Source organism: Nycticebus coucang, chromosome 22 (genome assembly GCF_027406575.1).
Source record: "Nycticebus coucang isolate mNycCou1 chromosome 22, mNycCou1.pri, whole genome shotgun sequence".
NCBI lineage: Eukaryota > Metazoa > Chordata > Mammalia > Primates > Lorisidae > Nycticebus > Nycticebus coucang.
In genome coordinates, this window is record NC_069801.1 from 60,097,039 (window position 1) to 60,115,583 (window position 18,545).

General features: G+C 45.2%; 1 protein-coding gene across 5 annotated transcripts in view; it reads left to right on the top strand.

Annotated features, from left to right (window-relative positions):
* ATG4C (autophagy related 4C cysteine peptidase) overlaps positions 1 to 18,545 on the top strand; it is a 150,721-nt gene that overhangs the window by 107,624 nt on the left and 24,552 nt on the right. The window contains exon 11 of one of the 5 annotated variants that reach the window (XM_053575956.1): positions 9,542 to 9,563. The exons of 3 other annotated variants lie outside the window; for them this stretch is intronic. Coding sequence is in view for 1 of the 2 variants with exons in the window: in XM_053575958.1 (XP_053431933.1) it covers positions 9,542 to 9,559 (18 nt within the window). In the remaining variant the exon portion in view is untranslated. Of the gene's footprint in view, positions 1 to 9,541; positions 9,790 to 18,545 lie in introns of those variants that run through there. One more of the 5 variants, XM_053575958.1, reaches the window with a different exon arrangement.

Genomic DNA, 18,545 nt, shown 5'->3' on the forward strand with positions numbered 1-18,545 from the left:
TGCCAATTTCATATACAATCTGAAATATTCTCATCAAACTGTTCAATGTAGCCTTCATGGCATTTTCTTAGTTATTGTATGTAGACATTTGTATTCTGCATTTAGTAAGTTTCGCCTGTACCCATTTTAAGATGCACCGTAGGTGTGGCCCCAACCATTACCCTCTCTCCCCCATAACCTCCTCACTCACTTCCCCTTCCTTGGCCCTTTCCCCATAGTCTTGTGCTATAGTTGGGTTATAGCCTTCATGTGAAAGCTATAAATTAGCTTCATAGTAGGGCTGAGTAAATTGGACACATTTTTTTCCATTCCTGAGATACTTTGCTAAGAAGAATATGTTCCAGCTCTATCCATGTAAACATGAAAGCGGTAAAGTCTCCATCTTTCTTTAAGGCTGCATAATATTCCATGGTATACGTGTACTACAATTTGGCAGTCCATTCATGAATTGATGGGCACTTGGGCTTCTTCCATGACTTAGCAATCATGAATTGGGCTGCAATAAACATTCTGGTACAGAATGTACCAGAATGTACCAGACCCAAAGATGTCTTTGTTATGTTGTGATTTTTGGTCTTCTGGGTATAAACCTAGTAAAGGAATTATAGGATCGAATGGCAGGTCTATTTTTAGGTCTCTAAGTATTCTCCAAACATCCTTCCAGAAGGAACGTATTAGTGTGCATTCCCATCAGCATCATCACTGCATTCTTGGTACAGACCTGGGAGACAGGACGTCATCATTGCATTCTTGGTGCAGACCTGAGAGAGAGGACGTCATCATTGCATTCTTGGTGCAGACTGGAGAGACAGGATTCATCATTGCATTCTCGGTGCAGACCTGAGAGACAGGATGTCATCATTGCGTTCTTGGTACAAACCTGGGAGACAGAACATCATCACTGCATTCTTGGTACAGAACTGGGAGACAGGGCGTCATCGTTGCATTCTTGGTACAAACCCGAGAGACAGGACATCATCATTGCATTCTTGATACAGACTAGAGAGACAGGACGTCATCATTGCATTCTTGATACAGACTAGAGAGACAGGACATCATCATTGCATTCTTGATACAGACTAGAGAGACAGGACATCATCATTGCATTTTTGGTACAGATCCGAGAGACAGGATGTCATCATTGCATTCTTGATACAGACTGGAGAGACAAGACGTCATCATTGCATTCTTGGTGCAAACCCGAGAGACAGGACATCATCATTGCATTCTTGGTGCAGACCTGAGAGACAGGACGTCATCATTGCATTCTTGGTACAAACCTGGGAGACAGGACGTCATCACTGCATTCTTGGTACAGACCCAAGAGACAGGACATCATCATTGCATTCTTGATACAGACTGGAGAGACAGGACGTCATCATTGCATTCTCGATGCAGACCCGAGAGACAGGATGTCATCATTGCATTCTTGGTGCAGACTGGAGAGACAGGATGTCATCATTGCATTCTCGGTGCAGACCTGAGAGACAGGATGTCATCATTGTGTTCTTGGTACAAACCTGGGAGACAGGACATCATCACTGCATTCTTGGTACAGACCTGGGAGACAGGACGTCATCGTTGCATTCTTGATACAGACTGGAGAGACAGGACATCATCATTGCATTCTCGGTGCAGACCTGAGAGACAGGACGTCATCACTGCATTCTTGATGCACCCTGGAGGGACAGGACGTCATCATTGCATTTTTGTTGCAGACCTAGGAGACAGGATGTCATCATTGCATTCTTGTTGCAGACTGGAGAGACAGGATGTCATCATTGCGTTCTTGGTACAAACCTAGGAGACAGGACATCATCACTGCATTCTTGGTACAGACCTGGGAGACAGGACATCATCGTTGCATTCTTGGTACAGACCCGAGAGACAGGATGTCATCATTGCATTTTTGATGCAGACCCGAGACACAGGACATCATCATTGCATTCTTGATACAGACTAGAGAGACAGGACGTCATCATTGCATTCTTGGTACAGACCCGAGAGACAGGATGTCGTCATCGCATTCTTTTTTTTTTTTTTTTTTTTTGTGGTTTTTGGCCAGGGCTGGGTTTGAACCCGCCACCTCCGGCATATGGGACCGGTGCCCTACTCCTTGAGCCACAGGCGCCACCCATCATCGCATTCTTGATACAGACTGGAGAGACAGGACCTCATCTTGCATTCTTGATGCAAACTGGAGAGACAGGATGTCATCATTGCATTCTTGGTGCAGACCTGAGAGACAGCATGTCATCATCGCATTCTTGGTGCAGACCTGAGAGACAGGATGTCATCATTGCATTCTTGGTGCAGACCTGAGAGACAGGACGTCATCATTGCATTCTTGATACAGACTAGAGAGACAGGACATCATCATTGCATTCTCAGTGCAGACCCATCGGGAGGAGCACAGGAAGCGATGCATACTTCAGTCACTTGCTCAGAGTTTTCTAAGATGTGCTCAGAGAAGTGGAGGGCCCTGTCTGCTAAAGAGAAAGGAGAACATGAAGACACGGCACAGGCAGACAGGCCCATTATGAAAGAGAAATGAAAACCTATATCCCTCCCAAAGGGGAAACAAAAAAGTTCAAGGATCCCAATATACCCAAGAAGGTCTTCCTTTGTCCTTTTTCTTGTTCTATTCTGAGTTTCACCCCAAAATCAAAGGAGAACATCCTGGACTATCCATTGATGATGTTGCAGGGAAACTGGGAGAGACGTGGGTCAACACTGCTGTGAGTGACAAGCAGCCTTGTGAAAAGAAGGCTGAAAAGCTGACGGAAAAACACGAAAAGGCGATTGTTGCACACTCAGGAAAGGGAAGCCTGATGGAGCAAACAGGGAGTCATCAAGGCTGAAAAAAGCAAGAAAAAGATGAAAGAGGAGGAAGATGAAGAAGATGATGAGTAAGTTGGTTCTCACGGTTCTTTTCTTTCCTATAAAGCATTTAACCCCCCTGTACATAACTCACTTCTTTTAAAGAAAAAAATGAAATGTAAGGCTGTGTGAGATTTGTTTTTATAGTGTACAGGGCCTTTTGTTAGTGTAGTTAAGACACTACTGAATGTGTCTCTAGAGAGCCCTGTCCTGGTGTTTTGTAGCCACTAACCTTGCCTGGTACAGGATGGGCTGGGAAACTGGTGTGGAAACTTAAAACAGGTCCTGTTGGTGCACAGCACCAATTAGTTCTATATAGAATGGTAGTTTTTTCATCGTCAGTTGTCTCTGATGCTCTTACACAAAATAAGTGTTGTTCTATTAACTGAATACCACTCTGGGACTGCTCTACTTCTAGAACTGAATATTTGGTTTATAAGGCAAAGAGCCCCAATTTGGTCTCTAAGAGCTCAAGGATCATTTAATCCAAGCTCAACTAATGTAGGGAACCAGTTCTGTAGTGTGTTGAACAGAAGCTCGTCAGGCCCCGGCTTGAGATGCACTCCCAGTGATAATTTACCACTGCTTACGGCAGCCCCTGCCTTTGAATAGCTTTATTGGAAAGTTATGCTTTACATTGCACCAAAGTTGGCCTTCTGTCTTTTGTTTGTGTTGTTTCCAGCAGGGACATGGAAATGTGACTCTTTTTTTTTTTTTTGCAGTTTTTGGCTGGGGCTGAGTTTGAACAAACCACTTCCAGCATATGGGGCCGGCGCCCTACCCCTTTGTGCCACCCGAAATGTGACTCTTTTTCAGGAAGCCTCCCTAAGGAGCTAAAGATGACTTTTAGATCTCCTGGGTTTCCTCAGTCCCCCCTGTGGGACATGGATTCTGGGTCCCTTACCATCTTGGTCATGATCCTTGGACAAGCGTGAAGGATCAGTGTTCCTTTTAAGATGCAACCCCAATAGTCTATCACTATTATAATCCTACACAGTTAGTCTTGCCACAGAAGTCTGGGTCTTGATAAGTATTTTCATCCTTCTGAGGTTCTTAGTTGCTTCAGCAGCCAAATCGTTGACACCTGCTGAGTTTCTAGCCACCAAATCCCCAAGCAAAGTCTTTCGAATCCTGCCAATCCCATCCAGTTCCATTGAATTTTACAAGTCTTGGCCAAAAGACAATGTAAGTTGTAGGTAACAGTTATAACGGGGACTTGGCGTGTAGTTGCTGTTCAGTGCCCAGAGTCTAACACCGCACACCATCCCTTCCCAGCAGCGTCCCTGGCTTGACCTGGTGACCTTCTGCCACGTGAAGATTCATCCACCTCTTCCACTCTCTCTTTCAAAGCATGAGGGTTGAAGAACAACCTTGTCTCCTATCACCGGTCAGCAGTCTTTATCCTGGAAGTGAAATCAATTCCAACTTCTATGGTTTCTTTTTGAACTGTCAATGCTTGACACAAACAGAATTCTCACCAAGGGTTCTGATATGAATGAATTCAGGGACAAGTTCTCAGAATGCTCTCTGCTCTCTTTGTGATACTCATTACATCTTTTTTTTTTTTTTTTTTTTTTTGTAGAGACAGAGTCTCACTTTATGGCCCTCGGTAGAGTGCCGTGGCCTCACACAGCTCACGGCAACCTTCAACTCCTGGGCTTAAGCGATTCTCTTGCCTCAGCCTCCTGAGCAGCTGGGACTACAGGCACCCGCCACAACGCCCGGCTATTTTTTGGTGTAGTTTGGCCGGGGCTGGGTTTGAACCCGCCACCCTCGGCATATGGGGCCGGCGCCTTACCGACTGAGCCACAGGCGCCGCCCTACATCTTTTTTATTAATGTTTGTGCTTCATTCATCCTGAGAGACACATGTGTGTTTCCTCCTTTCCCTTCAGATCTTTCTCATACAGCGGTTCTCAACCTCTGGGTCGCAACCCCTATGGACTGTATTAAAGGTTTGCGGTATTAGGAAGGTTGAGAACCCACTGCTCTAGGACCTTTCTTCACCTTGGCGGCCCTGACTTACCCTCCTAATGTGCTTCTCTCTAAAATGGAAAGACTAATACTATTCTCTTCCTCCACAGGATTTTCTAAGGATTAAATGAAATGCTGTATGTAAAGCCATTTTATAAATTCTAAGGAACTGTATAGGTATTATTTGCCAGAATTATCCGTGAACTGTATAGGTATTATTTGCCAGAATTATCCATGAACAAGCTTAGCTGTAAGGATCTGCCTGAGGCTGCTGGAAAATGTGTGTGACCAATGGGAGGAAGAAGCTTAATCCCTTTGGGGCTACAAGACCGTCACACGGTCAGAATCACCGAATTTTAGACTAGGATGGGGCCTCTGAGATCATTTGGTCCATCCCCCACATTTGCTGATGAAAAATCAGACCAGAGATGAGCAGAGACTTGCCTTTCTCATCACTTGAGATTTGCTTGGGTCAGAGGATCTGCATGGAAGTCGCGGTTCCAAAGCTGGAGAGGGAGTTGCCTGATAGTTGCTGGACAGCCATCAGAAAATGCGTCTTACCTCTCTCTGGGTCAGGGAAGCCAGGAGCCTTCTACAAGGCTTTTTTTTTTTTTTTTTTTTTGCAGTTTTTGGCCAGGACCGGGTTTGAACCCGCCACCTCCAGTATATGGCATTGCCAAAAGGTGGATTACTTTTAAGCTTCTTTTCCTCTCCTTGAGAGGTAGCAGGCTCCTCAAAGACCCACCTGTTTCCTTCTATCAAATAGGATTTCTCAAGCAAACACAGCCGTGTTGTTGGTCTCTCAGCAACTCTGCTGTGCGGGAGCGAGGGCTCCACTCTTGATCAGCCCAGGGACTCCAGTGCCAAGCCTCTGATATATAGCACCGGGACTGCAGGGCATCCGAGTTGTAACAAGAGCAAGACGAGCTTGTGGCCTCGGGCTTCTAACCTGCTCCTCAACCCACACTTCAAAGAAAGTTATTACACCAGAGTTAGACTAAATCAAACCAAACTGCAATGTTTGCGTGCTGTGACCCATTTCCAGACCTCACTGTGTCTCACCACTAGCCCCTCAGAGACCCAGTTGGGGGCAGAACAGAACGACCCAATGATAATTTAGTTGTAGGTCTTTAAAAACGAGTCCAACTGATTTATTTTGAAATTTCAGTTAAGCATGATGTCAAGAAAATCTCTCTGGCTATTTATCATCTTTTTTCCTCTTAGCATAGTCCAAGTAGGCAGAATAAAATTAGAAACAGGCTATTCATATACTTCCCAGTTTTTGTTGTAGTCTGATGTTATTACTAGAATATCAGAATGTTAAGATGTTTTGATGATAATTTTCGGCCAAAAGAACACTTGTCATAACCAGGAAGGCCTTTATTATGCCTTTTCCTTTTTTTAATTGGCAATGTCATACAGGTTCTGTAGGAAGAGTTATGATAGATGATTTAAAACTATGTATTTCATTTTGGTTAGACCTACCCATTCCCATGTTTCCAAAACACCACAATCTGAAAGCATGAAAAATTGGATTTTATTTTTTGAACTTTCAAAAATACACACTCTGTCAAATTTTTGAATCATAAAAGAAATAAAGCTTATATTCATTATTTTCTAGTGTTAAATATGTTTTGTAGGATAGTCTAGAAAACTTTGTATGGTAAATATGGCAACTCTCATTTAATCTGTCAGTCGAACCATTAAAACGCATCCCTTCCCGCCATTGTACATGTATTTACTGTGTATGACAACAAAGGTTTTAGAAAATCCTTCGTTTCAGCCACAAATCATTGCCGTATCCCAGAATCATTCGGAGTTAAAACTTGGAGAAAACATGAACTTGTATGAAGAACAAAGACCACAAGGACAGGGGGTTTCACCCAGGGTCACAAAGTTTTGCATGAGTAGAGACAAGTGTTCATCCAAAACTGAAAGGTCTTTAGTGGGAAATAGTCAAACTGAGCAACCAGTGTCTTATGGGGAAATGAGAGGCTACCACGGGCAGGGGAAGTCAGAAATCTGGGTCTGATGGTGAAAAGTGAGGGTGTTCTTTCCACTTCCGTGGACCACACACCTCTGCGCTACAGCAGTTAACTATTTCCATGGTTATTTCCCCACGTTTCTAATTACTTTCCTTCAATACTTGTTTTCTACCCTTGGGAATCACAGTGAAGCTTCAAGTAACTGCACTTTGGAATACTTAAAGCCTGACATGTACTGAGGAGTTCCCACCCTCGGCCACTCAGCTTCTGGGGGCACGTTACTCAGTCTGTCAGCTGGTCTTTACAGGCACCCTCATCACCCTACACCCCAAAGGTACAAAGCCCCACACAGTCACCGCCCTCAGGGAGATCGTAATCTATATTAGAGGTTTCAGGGGATGATAGAGTCTTGAAAATGTTTGCAGACTTTCATGTGTGACTGTGCATATCTTTGAGGAGAGAGTCAAAGAAATAGCAGATTCTTAGAGGGGTCCATGATTCAGAAGAGGTTAAGATTAATAGATCCAATGGGAGAGACAAGACTGATTTACAGAGTCTGCAACATAAGAACAGCCATATATAATACAACTTGTCGGGTCAGGCCGGGTCAGAGCCACCAGGCACAGTTTCCAGACTGAGATTGGGGTTTTTAGGTGAAGGGTGGAAAACGTCTGCACAGACAGAGAGGGCAGTGCACTGGAGAGCAGGCTGTTCAGGGGAACACATGGTATGCGTTGTGTGCCAGGCTCTCAATTAACCCTCACAGCGAGCTAGTGAAGTGGGATTAGCATACTACACGTGAGAACAGATTCAAGGAGGCTAACTGACTTGTACACAGGTAGGGAGTCAGCACAGCCACCTTTAGAACCCCTCAAAACCTTCGTTCTCCCCTCTCCCACCCCACTGCCCTACAGTGAGGAAGGAATGACAGAGAATGGGTTCACACAGCTGGGTGGGAGTGTCCCCACTGAAGGGAGGGCGCTTGTGAGAGGAGCGGGGCTTGTGGTGCTGACAGCGAGTCCTCCTCCCCCTCCTCCCCGTGCTCCTCCCCTTCCTCCCTGTGCTCCTCCCCCTTTCCGTGCTCCTCCCCCTCCTCTCCGTGCTCCTCCTCCTCCCCACGCTCCTCCCCCTTCTCCACATGCTCCTCCCCCTCCCCCCCCGCAGGCTAGGCTTCTGCCAGCACTGATTGTGCACCAGCCACAGTGCTCAACTCCTCCTCCCTCTAACCCTGCCCCGGGTGCCCTTAGCACCCCCACTTTGCACTCAGGGAACCTGAGGCTCTAAGTGATATGTCTAGTCTGGACAATGTGGGGCTGAATGGGAATGAGTTGAAACTCAAACCTGCTTGAATTTCGACCAGACTGCACTGGAGAAATATTTGAGAAAACTAACACTTTTTAAGGGTTCACAGTATGCTGGCACTCTGGCTGGTCACTTCATGGACATCATCTCAGTCCTCACAGAAACCTTATGAAGGCAATGTAATTACTGTTTCTGCTATTTCATACAAGAGAAGTGAAGTCACAGGTAGACTGAAGCTCAGGAAGGCTTAGTGACCAGTCCAACGTGCAGAGTTTGGCTGGGCTGGAATCCGACCCAAGTCCTGAACTCAGATCTCCAATGGTGCAGTATGGTGTGCCAAGCCGGGGATTCCGAGAGTGGAGGCGGGAAAGCTTCTCTTATCTGCTCTTCTCCTCCCTGTGCTCCTTCCCCTGTCCTCCCCTGTGCTCCTTCCCTCTCCTCCCCTATGCTGCTTCCCCTCTGCTCCTCTATGCTCCTTCCCCCTACTCCCCATGCTCCTCCCCCTCCTCCCCATGAGCCTTCCCCTCCTCCCTGTGCTCCTCCCCATCTTCTCCGTGCTCCTTGCCCTCCTCCCTGTGCTGCTTCCCCCCTCCTCCTCTGTGCTCCTCACCCCTCCTCCCTGTGCTCCTCCCCCTCCTCCTCTGTGCTCCTCCCCATCTTCCCCGTGCTCCTCCCCTCCTCCCCATGCTGCTTCCCCTCTGCTCCTCTGTGCTCCTTTCCCCTCCTCCTTGTGCTCCTCCCTCCTCCCCATGCTCCTCCCCATCTTCTCCGTGCTCCTCCCCTCCTCCTCGTGCTCCTTCCCCTCCTCCACGTGCTCCTTCCCTCTTCCACGTGCTCCTCCCCATCTTCCCCATGCTCCTCCATCTTCCCCATGCTCCTCCCCTCCTCTCTGTGCTCCTTCCCCTCTTCCCTGTGCTCCTCCCCATCTTCCCCATGCTCCTCCCCTCCTCCCTGTGCTCCTTTCCCGTTCCTCCCCTATGCTGCTTCCCCTCTGCTCCTCTGTGCTCCTTCCCCCTCCTCCCTGTGCTCCTTCCTCCTCCTCCCCGTGCTCCTCCCCCTCCTCCCCACGCTCCTCCCCCTCCTCCCTGTGCTCCTCCCCCTCCTCCGTGTGTTCCTCCCCTCCTCCCTGTGCTCCTTCCTCCTCCTCCCCATGCTCCTCCCCCTCCTTGCTGGTTACCTCTTCCTGGTGTTTAGTGGCTCCCTGTTGCTTCAGATTCTCACATACATTGGAGCCAAATAACTATTAAAAGAAAGCCTGGAGCAAATGTGTTTGATTAAGTTATGAATGAGGCGATGTGATTGAGGCTGCCTTCGTTCATCCACCACTGACTGAGCCCCTACTCAGGGCTTTTCAGGGTGCTGGGAATATAAGGATCCAGGTAAAAATGTACTTATCCTCAGGGACTGCACAGTCTATGAAGAGGATGGATGCATGAACCAACGATTAAAATGCAGTGTGCTGACAGACGTGACAGGAGGGACAGTCGCACCACAACATGGAGAAGAGCCTGAGGGGAGGGTGCTGGGAGCGGGGAGATGTCTCAGGGAGAATGATGCTTCAATTAACTCTTTTTAAGCTCAGATTTTGCATGTTTCCTATATGCAATAAACTGTTCATGACATTTTCAAGTTATTATTTCAAGACAGTCAGTACAATGTCACTTAACTGCATTTTTTCTCTCACACAGGGGTTTTCTCTCATGTTACTTACATTCTCTTATTGTTAAACTGCTTTTTTTCTTTCTTTATTTTTTTTAATTTTTTTGAGACAGATTCTTACTATGTCGCCTTGAGTAGAGTGCTGTGGTGTCACAGCTCACAGCAACCTCTAACTCTTGGGCTTAAGTAATTCTCTTGCCTCAGCCTCCCAAGTAGCCAGGACTACAGGTGCCCGCCACAATGCCTTGCTGTTTTTTTGTTGTAGTTGTCATTATTGTTTAGCAGGCCTGGGCTGGGTTCGAACCCACCAGCCCTGGTGTATGTGGCTGGCACCCTAACCACTGAGCTGTGGATACTGAGCTACAAAACTGCTTTCTTAAACTTAAAAAGTTGTCTAATCACTATTACAATTAAGACACAGAATGTTTCCACAACCCGAAAAATTCCCTGTGCCTTTGGTTAGTCACTGGATTCCGTAGTGACAGCTATGAGTGAGAAGGCAAACAGCTGGAGACTGACCAGTCTTCAGAACTAACACTCACTAAGCACCTTCTGGATGCCCTACCTGAGCACATGTACATAGGTCTGTAGACACCCCCTACCCACTCCGTGAGGGTATTATCTCCATTCTACAGAATGGTAATCTAAAGCCCAGAGAATTTAAGTAACTTACTTAAGGGCATTAATCTAGAAATAGTGGCACCAGATGACCCCTGAATTACATTTCCTACAACATCACCTTCTTACTGCTAACACCCAGGGGAAAAGATATACAGAAATATGGGAAGCCAAACACAAAAGACTAGGTATTGATTATATGAGATGCTGGAAATGGCAGAGCTAGTGACCAAAAGCAGATCATCGGTTCCCAGGGGGGGAGAAGGGAATTTTTTTAGGTTATGGAAATATTCTCTATCTTTATTATAATGGCAGTACTCAGCTACATATATTTGCCAAAACTCATCAAACTATGTACTTAAAATTGAATTTTGTTATTTGAAAATTATGTTATAATAAATCTGGATTAAAAAAATAATCTAAAAAGAAAACCACATAGAAAAACTTCAGAAATATACCTTTAAAAGTCACAGCAACCTTTTATTACCTTTGAAAAAGAAATTTTCTCATTGTCAAATAATAGGAATATAGATTTTTTTTTTTTTATCTATTTTGATTCTAAAATTGTTTAAGACCTGGCAAAAATAAATTAGGGGTCACTATGACTTTGAAATTAAATCAGTACATTCTGTTTTCTTACACTAAATGAATAATTGAATATAAATATTTCCGAATCCTTTGTAAATGGTGAATGGGGGTCTGATTAAACATAATCCAAAAAGAGCCTGCAAGTAAGACTGTTTACTAACATTTCAATTTCTATGCCTCATTTATTAGACTTAGAATAAAAAGGTGAGAGGGCTGTTTGTGATTGTCTTTAACCTTGATGATATTTCCACTGAAGCAGCATAATGGCTCTTAATTGCTTAAGTGAAGAGAACATGTTGATGTGTCCTTCTTTGGGCTAAGAGCTTAGAGCCTAAACCATTATGCTAATTCAAGCATTATATACACCAAAGTATTTATGGGACTGACACAAGTGATGTTGCAGGTAAAGGGCTGTGAAATGGTCTGTAAACAGAGAGAATTGATTTGAGGCCCAAAAGCAGTGCTGTTAAAAGTCACAGCCATTGAACAGCCAACCCTACAATTTCTACCCAGATTGTCAGACTGGGTCAGATAGTGTCAGCAGGGCTGCCATTAGAGATCAGATGGGTGGTTTAATAATATGTAAACCAACCACATAAACAGACATTGTCCTGGTAGAGACCCACACCTGTGGGGGGTGTGTGTGTGTGTATGTGCGTGTGCATGCACACCGAATTATTTCATTAGGGAAACTTCACCATGGTTTATTCAGTAAAATAGTAATGAATTGTTTTTGACAAAAGAAAATCCTCCAGCAAGTATAAGTTAGGTAATAATGCAACATGAAGATATCCAGGGAGAATGTGAGTCTAAATACATACTGCACAGAAGGAAGGAGCCGTGGTCAGACCTTACCACACAGAAGGAAGGAGCCGTGGTCAGACCTTACCACACGGAAGGAAGGAGCCGTGGTCAGACCTTACCACACGGAAGGAAGGAGCCGTGGTCAGACCTTACCACACGGAAGGAAGGAGCCGTGGTCAGACCTTACCACACGGAAGGAAGGAGCAGCGGTCAGACTTTACCACAGGGAAGGAAGGAGCCGTGGTCAGACCTTACCACACAGAAGGAAGGAGCCGTGGTCAGACCTTACCTCATGGAAGGAAGGAGCAGCGGTCAGACTTTACCACAGGGAAGGAAGGAGCGGCGGTCAGACCTTACCACACGGAAGGAAGGAGCCGTGGTCAGACCTTACCTCATGGAAGGAAGGAGCAGCGGTCAGACTTTACCACAGGGAAGGAAGGAGCTGTGGTCAGACCTTACCACAGGGAAGGAAGGAGCCGTGGTCAGACCTTACCACAGGGAAGGGAGGAACGGCCGTCAGACCTTACCACACGGAAGGAAGGAGCCGTGGTCAGACCTTACCATAGGGAGGGAAGGAGCCGTGGTCAGACCCCACCACAGGGAAGGGAGGAGCCGTGGTCAGACTTTACCACACGGAAGGGAGGAGCGGCGGTCAGACCTTACCACACGGAAGGAAGGAGCCGTGGTCAGACCTTACCACACGGAAGGAAGGAGCCGTGGTCAGACCTTACCACATGGAAGGAAGGACCCATGGTCAGACCTTACCACAGGGAAGGAAGGAGCCGTGTTCAGACCTTACCACAGGGAAGGAGGGAGCCATGGTCAGACCTTACCACAGGGAAGGAGGGAACCATGGTCAGACCTTACCACACGGAAGGAAGGAGCGGCGGTCAGACCTTACCACAGGGAAGGAAGGAGCCGTGTTCAGACCTTACCACAGGGAAGGAAGGAGCGGCGATCAGACCTTACCACAGGGAAGGGAGGAGCCGTGGTCAGACCTTACCACAGGGAAGGAAGGAGCCGTGGTCAGACCTTACCACACGGAAGGAAGGAGCCGTGGTCAGACCTTACCACAGGGAAGGAGGGAGCCGTGGCCAGACCTTAGCACAGGGAAGGAGGGAGCCGTGGTCAGACCTTACCACACAGAAGGAAGGACCCGTGGTCAGACCTTACCACATGGAAAGAAGGAATTGTGGTCAGATCTTACCACAGGGAAGGAAGGAGCCGTGGACAGACCTTACCACAGGGAAGGAAGGAGCGACGGTCAGACCTTACCACAGGGAAGGAAGGAGCCGTGGTCAGACCTTACCACAGGGAAGGAGGGAGCCGTGGTCAGACCTTACCACAGGGAAGGAGGGAGCCGTGGTCAGACCTTACCACACGGAAGGAAGGAGCGGCGGTCAGACCTTACCACAGGGAAGGAGGGAGCCATGGCCAGACCTTAGCACAGGGAAGGAGGGAGCCGTGGTCAGACCTTACCACACGGAAGGAAGGACCCATGGTCAGACCTTACCACATGGAAAGAAGGAATTGTGGTCAGATCTTACCACAAGGAAGGAAGGAGCCATGGACAGACCTTACCACAGGGAAGGAAGGAGCGATGGTCAGACCTTACCGCAGGGAAGGAAGGATCGGAGAGCAGACCTTACCACATGGAAGGAGGGAGTGGCGGTCAGACCTTACCACAGGGAAGGAAGGAGCGGCAGTCAGATCCTTGCTCTTGGTCCTCTAGGCCTTTGTTTCTCATGTCTAATTACAATAAGACTGTACATTTTTTTGAGTTCACCTAAAATAATCACGTGGGGCTCCTCATCAGTGCACTGCTAGCCTGCTTCACTTCAGGCCTTAAAACAATGTAATTGATTCTTCTAAACTGGGTTCTGTTGTACAGCCTTCAAAATGACATCTCGGTGACCTACCTCCATCTTCACTTTAAACTGGTGAAAACCAGAATTATCCAGTTGTTTAGTCTGAGTTTAGTAGACTGAGAAGGGAAATTTCCTTTCATTCCAGGTTAAAGTCAGAGGAGAAGACCACAATTCCCTTTCTCCTCCTTGCCAAAATGGAGCAAAACAAAAAAACAGATTAAGAGGAGTGAAGCGCTATGATGAGCACCGTGAATTTTGAGTTTACATCCCTGTTGTGTTACTTACTGACTTCTGGCAATTTATGAAACTTCCCTATGCCTCAGTTTCTTCCTTTGCAAAAAGGGGCATTGACCTCACAGGATTATTATGGGAATTCCTATGTACAATGAATGTAGAAAAGTGTCTGTCACAGTAGCATTCAACAAATGGTGAATATTACTGATGTATGTTTGGCCTCATGAACTTTTGATATAACTTATGTCTGTTTCAGGCACAATTTTTTTTCTTTCTTGGGATTGATGGAGATTGTTAACATTCTAAGGAATCACTTCAACTTGTATGGCATTTAAAAAGCAACAGCTCATTGTTAACTCCTTTAGAGTTTTCTTTTTTTCCTTAATGAAGATTTTCTGCCATAGATTTAGATTCTCCCACAGGAAAGAATCATTTGTTTTGGTTGGTGCTGCTTAGGGTGGCAGTCTCCATGAAGGGGACATCATGAGCTAAGTTTACATGGGTCACATTCTCCAGAATCTTATATATTAGATTTTTTTTTTTTGACAGAGTCTCACTTTGCCATCCTCAGTAGAGCACTGTGGCATCAGAGCTCACAGCAACCTCAAACTCTTGGGCTCAAGCTATCTCTTGCCTCAGCCTCATGAGTAGCTGGGACTACAGGTGCCTGCCACAACACCTGGCTATTTTTAAAGATGGGGTCTTCTTCTTGCTCAGGATAATCTCCAACTCCTGAGCTCAGGCAATCCACCCGCCTCAGCATCCTAGGATTACAGCATGAGCCACTGTGCCTGGCCTAATCCTGAGATATTTTTCTTTTATTAGAGAAGCAGTTTTTTTTTTTTTATCAAAACATCTCATCAGTTTATTAATAAAAATTGACAGTTGATTCAAAACTTGATAGTCAAAATAATCTTAAAATCCAGGCTAATAAAAATAAATCATACAATCTAGAATAGTCCAAAACAATCTTGAAGAAACAGCAGCAACAGAACAACAGCAGAAATCTTACCACGTTATCTCGTGACTTATTATAAAGTTAACAATAGGTATTAATAAAAGGAATAACAGAAATAACCAAAAAGTCTGCTCATCAAGTGCCTGCTAGAATGATATCAACATTTGGAAGAACAATCAGCTAAATTAAAAGTATGTATGCCCTACCACACACCTACACCCCCAAACTACAAATTCACTTAGCTCTATCTTAATTCTATACATATAAGGTAAAATTATAACACTTCTAGCAAAATACACGGGAGAATTTTTTTTTTTTTAATTTTGCATGGAGTGGCACCCTTTTTCAAGGTGCTGCTATCCCAGCCAAGCTCTTAGTATGGGACTTTTCTTACCTTAGTTAACAGTTTTAATTAAAATATCTTTTTCTAGGTGGATACCTGCTCAGGAAATTTTGATTAATTTCTGAATCATGAATGCTGATATCTAAAATGACACAGTATGAAATTAAGACATAATCTAACCATCATACAGCTTTACTGTCCTTCTGTATTCCTTTAGAATGTGCATTAATGAAAACAGGATCTTGATTTAATTTTGATCAGCTGATCAATTCTAGGGGGGCTTAGCGTGGAGGACCATATTAAAGGTTATATAATTTATGGTTCCCAAAATGTTCTGTTTAAAAATTTCTAATATGCTACATATATATGTATATATTTTAGAAAATTTCTCATTTGTTTATTTTAGAGATAGGTTCTTACTATGCTGCCCAGGCTGGTCTTGAACTTGTGGCCTTAATGGATCATCTCACCTCAGCCTCCCAAGTAGCCACTGTGCCTATCTTAGAAAATACTTTAAAATGTGCACGTGGCATCCCTTAATTGTAGGCACAAGAGTTTTCTCAATATCTGTCACAACACTTTGAGCTACAGCTTTCTTTGAACCTTTGAACATAATCTGTTATTAACTCTGGGCTGGACAGAAAATCCAATAATAGGACCCATCATCATTTTGTTTCCATTCTATTCATAGGCAGGGGTAGAAGTCTAGCTTATTTATAAAAACATTTAAAAGATTTCATGGCCTCACACAGGAACCCATTCAGAGATTCTGTAATTAAGGCCAGCATTCTTCAAAAAAGTTTAAAACAAATTAGAATGGTCCCAAGGAACAGCTTTATAGATTGCACCCTCCTCTTGGCAAAGTCAAAGAGATGTATAAACAGCTTGAGCTGGTTCTGGGTCCCCCTTAGGCCACAGAGAAAAAGCCTGTAAGTCTATCAGGGATGACAAATAGATTTCAGCATGAGTGTCAATTCTGATGGATTAGTGGTAGTTGCCTGGAGCAAGGTGTTTGAGGACCCATGAGGCTCTGTCCAGGATCAGCAGGAAATAGTGCCATGATCTATTAGCAATGCCTGCCGTGGTGAAGGGGTGGAAGATGGGAGCAAGGGCAGCATTTCTGCTAGGAGTTACCGTTCCTAATTCGCCTGTTGTGTGTTCTTTCTTCTTGCCTGTTTTTCTCTGCTGAAGTTACCTTAAGGTTAGAATACCCTACAATACCAGTCTAGGTGAATGCAAAGCAGATGTTTTCTTCTACCTGTATTTATGGCTTTCATATAGATACAGAAAATGTCTGGGTGTTCCTAATTTTTTTTATGAAAGCCTAAAGCTTTTTCTCTCCTGAAAAAACATGTTAAGCATTGATGATGCGTTGGGCCTGTGCCAGGCATGTGCAGATAAGCAGACTGTGTATTATTTATTTATTAAATAAATTAAGACATATGAACACTCTCTAAAATCCCTAGAAAGGTTTCCTGCTCAATAAATATGCATTATCCTTCCTTTATGTCTTTTATATACTGGATGTGGCTAAACACGTGTGGGCTTTCAGCATTCCTTCATTCCTCCCCAGGAGGGAACATGGAGATACGCTGAGCCAGGAGTTGAGAGATCTGGTCCTGACCCCATCACTGACGCGCCGGGGGACCTTGAACAAGTCCCTCCGCTGGTCTGTGCCTCCATTCCCTACCTGCAAAGGGGACATGGGTGCCTGCTTATCCCCTGGGGTACAGCCAGGCTGATCGTGTGGCAAAGGAAAGCACCCAGAACACAGAAAGGTCTTATGCTTCCAGCCTTACCTCCAGCATCCTCATGGAGCCTCAAGTCTGGTTTAAAATTAAATAAAGGAGAAACATAGGGACCAAGAAGGAGATCATGCCAAATATTAACCAAAAACATTTAAACATTGCATTTTAAAGTATTAGTGGGGGGGATTAGGACTCAAGGATCTGGCATAAGTCTGGATATATTGAGTCAAATAGGCCTGAGTTCTAAGTGGCTTCTGGCCGCTTAGGAATTCTTTGGTAAATTACTTAAGTTACTTAAGCTCTTGCAAACCTCCCTTTCTTCATCTACACAATGGGAATGCCAATGGCACCCACCTCAGGGGACTGCATATTAGAAATAAAAATGATGTAAAAAGCTTAGTACATTGGCTGGAATATAATAAGATTTAAATATATTTTAGTGACTGTTATATTGCTTGGCAGTGCTATTTGGATAACACACATGGTGTTTTATTTTTTATGGTTGTAATAATTCTTCACATTTGCTAACCATTACCATGTGCCATACTTAGCTTCCCAATGCCTCGCAAAGTCAACACTTTGGAGAATCCCAGTAAATAACGTTCTGGAATGACTTTTCTCATTGAATCCTCACAGAGATGGTATGGCTATCACAGGGGAGGAGCCTGAGGCCTGGTGAAGACAAGGGATTTACCCAAGCTAAGAAGTGGCCGTGTCTGGACCTGGACTTGAGAGTCTAGGGCTTCTGACTTCAAATTTAAATGAGACAGTCACCTCACGAAGCCATGTGCACTGCATCATGGTTCTCTCAAATTAATGTATTCTTTCAATAGTACATGGACAATGTGTTCTTGAACCGTTACTGTGTTAGGGGCTGTAATGCAAAACTCAAGGAAAAAGGAAATATACAGTTGAAAAACAAAAAGAACAAATGTCTCAGACCAACCCAATGAATTAAAATTAGTAACCACTTTCTTTCCTTGCCCTCATTTTCTGGAACGTCTACTCAAATTTGGCCTAAAACTTACAAGCAAACAAAAAGGACATTTAATAGGTGTGAGCAGAGACAGTAAATTGCCCTCCTCATATTCACATGAAAATCAGAACACACAGGCCTGGGAATAATGAAAGGCCCTGGTCTCCTCGGGATTCCTCTGTCACCTCCCCTCCCTTTTCTTTGCCAACAGTCTTCACACCCTCAAACACACCATGAACACGATGTGCAGAGTGGAGACAGACTGGCATCTCCACTTTCGTCTTCTCGGCACTCAGAAGTGACCACCCTCCTGTTCCGAGTTCTTAGGTGGTGAGCAGCCCCATTACGGTGGCAGCAGCTCATTTGTATCGGTCTACACGAGTCTCTGCCTGGTACTCGTCCTGTCGCCCAGACACATGTGCATTTCTCCCACTGCCTCCTGTGGAAATCACTCACTTCAAAGGTGCAAATAAAGACTGAGTGAGCGCCAGAAGCAGCCAAGAGGTGTGGAAAACGCTGCCCCGTGTGATTCATCCGGTTCCATCTCCATTCGCTCTCTTCCTTGGCCGTTTCAAGACTATTCAAGTGAAGTTGCGTTCCCCCCCCCCC